This window comes from Oncorhynchus keta, unplaced genomic scaffold (genome assembly GCF_023373465.1).
Source record: "Oncorhynchus keta strain PuntledgeMale-10-30-2019 unplaced genomic scaffold, Oket_V2 Un_contig_14664_pilon_pilon, whole genome shotgun sequence".
Classification (NCBI taxonomy): Eukaryota; Metazoa; Chordata; class Actinopteri; order Salmoniformes; family Salmonidae; genus Oncorhynchus; species Oncorhynchus keta.
Genome location: NW_026278872.1, coordinates 47,501 through 52,500, shown reverse-complemented (window position 1 = coordinate 52,500; position 5,000 = coordinate 47,501). Strand labels below are relative to the sequence as shown.

The window sequence follows — 5,000 nt, the reverse complement described above, 5'->3', positions numbered from 1 at the left end:
GAGAGAGAGAGAGAGAGAGAGAGAGAGAGAGAGAGAAGAGAGAGAGAGGAGAGAGAGAGAGAGAGGAGAGAGAGAGAGAAGGAGAGAGAGAGAGCGAGAGAAAGAGCGAGAAAGACACAGGGCGAGAGACAGAGAGAGAGTTGGCACAGAGGAAATACCGAAATTAATCAAGTTAGGCATTCAAATCCTTAGTCACCCAGACACGTTATTTTCCAGGTATGTCTGAACTGGTCCTTATTTAAAGACACTGCGTGGTACCAATCGTACTCTGGGATACTGATTTCAACACGCTTGGTTAAATTCCTGGGTATCAAATGACCTAATTCTGGAGCAGCTGCAGTCACTCATAGGTCGTCAACACACTATCACAGATTATCATGAAATACACACAAATTACTTACTCGACATACGTGACAGGCACACAATTTCCTTCTTCATAACACATTCCGTATCCATTACACAATTTTCTTCCTAACAAATTCCAATTTGTTATGAAGAAACAAAAGTAAACTAGGTTAGCTAGGTGTTAAGGTTACAGGTTAGGGGTTAAGGCGTTAAGGTTACAGGTTAAGGGTTAAGGCTAGGTGTTAAGGTTACAGGTTAAGGGTTAAGGCTAGGCGTTAAGGTTACAGGTAAGGGTTAAGGCTAGGCGTTAAGGTTACAGGTTAAGGCTAGGCGTTAAGGTTACAGGTAAGAGTTAAGGCTAGGCATTAAGGTTACAGGTTAAGGCTAGGTGTTAAGGTTACAGGTTAAGGGTTAAGGCGTTAAGGTTACAGGTTAAGGCTAGGCGTTAAGGTTAAGGGTTAAGGCTAGGTGTTAAGTTTACAGGTTAAGGGTTAAGGCTTTAAGGTTACAGGTTAAGGGTTAAGGCTAGGTGCTAAGGTTACAGGTTAGGGGTTAAGGCTAGGTGTTAAGGTTATAGGTTAGGGGTTAAGGCTAGGTGTTAAGGTTACAAGTTAGGGGTTAAGGCGTTAAGGTTACAGGTTAAGGGTTAAGGCTAGGTGTTAAGGTTACAGGTTAGGGGTTAAGGCTAGGCAATAAGGTTACAGGTTAAGGGTTAAGGCTAGGTGTTAAGGTTACAGGTTAAGGGTGGCGTTAAGGTTACAGGTAAGGGTTAAGGCTCGGTGTTAAGGTTACAGGTTAAAGGTTAAGGCGTTAAGGTTACAGGTTAAGGCTAGGCGTTATGGTTACAGGTAAGGGTTATGGCTAGGCGTTAAGTTACAGGTTACAGGATAAGGCTAGGCGTTAAGGTTACAGGTTACAGTTTAAGGCTTGGCGTTAAGGTTACAGGTTTTCAGGTTAAGGCTAGGTTTTCAGGTTACAGGTTAATGGTTAAGGCTAGGCGTTAAGGTTACAGGTTAAGGGTTAAGGGGTTAAGGTTACAGGTTAAGGCTAGGTGTTAAGGTTACAGTTTAAGGGTTAAGGCTTTAAGGTTACAGGTTAAGGCTAGGCGTTAAGGTTACATGTAAGGGTTAAGGCTAGGCGTTAAGGTTACAGGTTAAGGGTTAAGGCATTAAGGTTACAGGTTAAGGGTTAAGGCGTTAAGGTTACAGGTTAAGGCTCGGTGTTAAGGTTACAGGTTAAGGGTTAAGGCATTAAGGTTACAGGTTAAGGGTTAAGGCTAGGTGTTAAGGTTACAGGTTAAAGGTTAAGGCGTTAAGGTTACAGGTTAAGGCTAGGCGTTAAGGTTACAGGTAAGGGTTAAGGCTTGGTGTTAAGGTTACAGGTTAAGGGTTAAGGCTCGGCATTAAGGTTACAGGTAAGGGTTAAGGCTAGGCGTTAAGGTTACAGGAGAAGGGTTAAGGCTAGGTGTTAAGGTTACAGGTTAAGGCTAGGCGTTAAGGTTACAGGTTAAGGGTTAAGGCGTTAAGGTTACAGGTTAAGGCTTTAAGGTTACAGGTTAAGGGTTAAGGCTAGTCGTTAAGGTTACAGGTTAAGGCGTTAAGGTTACAGGTTAAGGGTTAAGGCGTTAAGGTTACAGGTTACAGGTTAAGGCTAGTCATTAAGGTTACAGGTTAAGGGTTAAGGCGTTAAGGTTACAGGTTAAGGGGTTAAGGTTACAGGTTAAGGCTTGGTGTTAAGGTTACAGTTTAAGGGTTAAGGCTTTAAGGTTACAGGTTAAGGCTAGGCGTTAAGGTTACAGGTAAGGGTTAAGGCTAGGCGTTAAGGTTACAGGTTTTGGGTTAAGGCGTTAAGGTTACAAGTTAGGGTTAAGGCGTTAAGGTTACAGGTTAAGGCTAGGCGTTAAGGTTACAGATTAAGGGTTAAGGCGTTAAGGTTACAGGTTAGGGTTAAGGCTAGGTGTTAAGGGTACAGGTTAAAGGTTAAGGCGTTAAGGTTACAGGTTAAGGCTAGGCGTTAAGGTTACAGGTAAGGGTTAAGGCTTGGTGTTAAGGTTACAGGTTAAGGGTTAAGGCTAGGCGTTAAGGTTACAGGTAAGGGTTAAGGTTAGGCGTTAAGGATACAGGAGAAGGGTTAAGGCTAGGCGTTAAGGTTACAGGTTAAGGCTAGGTAAAGGTTAAGGTTAGGTAACAGGTTACAGGTTTAAGGTTACAGGTTAAGGGTTAAGGCTAGTTAAGGTTACAGGTTAAGGGTTAAGGCTTAAGGTGGTTACAGGTTACTAGGTTAAGGTTACAGGTTAAGGGTTAAGGCGTTAAGGTTACAGGTTACAGGTTAAGGCTAGGTGTTAAGGTTACAGGTAAGGGTTAAGGCTAGGCGTTAAGGTTACAGGTTTTGGGTTCAGGCGTTAAGGTTACAGGTTAAGGGTTAAGGCATTAAGGTTACAGATTAAGGCTAGGTGTTAAGGTTACAGGTTAAGGGTTAAGGCGTTAAGGTTACAGGTTAAGGTTAGGCGTTAAGGTTACAGGTTAAGGGTTAATGCTAGGTGTTAAGGTTACAGGTTAAAGGTTAAGGTGTTAAGGTTACAGGTTAAGGCTTGGTGTTAAGGTTACAGGTTAAGGGTTAAGGCTAGGCGTTAAGGTTACAGATAAGGGTTAAGGCTAGGCGTTAAGGTTACAGGTTAAGGCTAGGCGTTAAGGTTACAGGTTAAGGGTTAAGGCGTTAAGGTTTCAGGTTACAGGTTAAGGCTAGGTGTTAAGGTTACAGGTAAGGGTTAAGACGTTACAGGTTACAGGTTAAGGGTTAAGGCTTGTCGTTAAGGTTACAGGTTAAGGGTTAAGGCGTTAAGGTTACAGGTTAAGGGTTAAGGCTCGTCGTTAAGGTTACAGGTTAAGGGTTAAGGCTAGGCGTTAAGGTTACAGGTTAAGGGTTAAGGCTAGGCGTTAAGGTTACAGGTTAAGGGTTAAGGCTAGGCGTTAAGGTTACAGGTTAAGGGTTAAGGCGTTAAGGTTACAGGTTAAGGCTAGGTGGTAAGGTTACAGGTAAGGGTTAAGGCGTTAAGGTTACAGGTAAGGGTTAAGGTGTGTTAAGGTTACAGGTAAGGGTTAAGGCGTTAAGGTTACAGGTTAAGGGTTAAGGCTAGGCGTTAAGGTCTTCATTCAGCAGTGAGAGCTACCTGGACTGGACCTCCTGGTTCTGCTTCTTGAGTTCATGGATCACCAGACTCTTGCCTCTCAGCTCTTGCTTGATGCGATGATATCTTTGCTGTTGATACATTAAAATAATACATGATCTTTCTTATCTTCTTAGTAAAAGCTGATGAGTCAACTTTCCCCAAAGTGCAAGAAAGTTAGTCTGAGCTCGTGTGTTTCGTTGTTTTGTTGAGAACATCAACATGTCACTATGGAAACCATTACCAGAGTCATGCTGAAGCTACACTGTAAGTTATTACTGTAGCTGTAGTAAATGATTGCAGCAAAGGCCTGTTACCTCAGGTCTGTTACCTCAGGTCTGTTACCTCAGGTCTGTTACCTCAGGCCTGTTACCTCAGGCCTGTTACCTCAGGCATGTTACGACTGTGTGTGTTATCTGGTTGTTGTTATTTCATGTTGGTGTTTACCTGTTGTGTGTTATTTCATTTGTGTGTTATTTCATGTGTGTGTTACTTAACTCAGACTGTTGTGTGTTATCTCAGGTTGTATGTTATTTCATGTTGTGTGTTATCTCAGTTGTTTGTTATTTCATGTTGTGTGTTATTTCATGTTGTGTGTTATTTCATGTTGTGTGTTATCTCATGTTGTGTGTTATCTCATGTTGTGTGTTATCTCATGTTGTGTGTTATTTCATGTTGTGTGTTATTTCATGTTGTGTGTTATCTCATGTTGTGTGTTATCTCATGTTGTATGTTATCTCATGTTGTGTGTTATCTCATGTTGTGTGTTTGTTTTGTGATCTCATGTTGTGTGTTATCTCATGTTGCCATTTATCATTTTATCATTCTTACAGTTGTGTGTTATCTCATGTCGAACCCACTACCCTGGCGTTACAAGCGCCATGCTCTACCAACTGAGCTACAGAAGGACCACTCATGTTCTGTGTTATCTCATGTTGTATGTTATTTCATGTTGTATGTTATTTCATGTTGTGTGTTATCTCATGTTGTGTGTTATCTCATGTTGTGTGTTATCTCATGTTGTATGTTATCTCAGGTTGTTTGTTATCTCATGTTGTATGTTATTTCATGTTGTGTGTTATCTCATGTTGTGTGTTATCTCATGTTCTGTGTTATCTCATGTTGTATGTTATTTCATGTTGTGTGTTATCTCATGTTGTGTGTTATCTCATGTTGTGTGTTATCTCATGTTGTGTGTTATCTCAGGTTGTTTGTTATTTTATGTTGTGTGTTATCTCATGTTGTGTGTTATCTCATGTTGTGTGTTATCTCATGTTGTGTGTTATTTCATGTTGTGTGTTATTTCATATTGTGTGTTTATCTCATGTTGTGTGTTATCTCATGTTGTATGTTATCTCATGTTGTGTGTTATCTCATGTTGTATGTTATTTCATGTTGTGTGTTATCTCATGTTGTGTGTTATCTCATGTTGTGTGTTATCTCATGTTGTGTGTTATCTCATGTTGTGTGTTATCTCAGGTTGTTTGTT

General features: G+C 41.1%; 1 protein-coding gene across 1 annotated transcript in view; it reads right to left on the bottom strand.

The window, feature by feature from the left end:
• The window catches only part of LOC118380377 (coiled-coil domain-containing protein 146-like), a 93,885-nt gene that overhangs the window by 41,943 nt on the left and 46,942 nt on the right, over nucleotides 1-5,000 (bottom strand). The window contains 1 exon segment of the mRNA XM_052501898.1: nucleotides 3,515-3,603. Within this exon segment, the coding sequence (XP_052357858.1) occupies nucleotides 3,515-3,603 (89 nt within the window).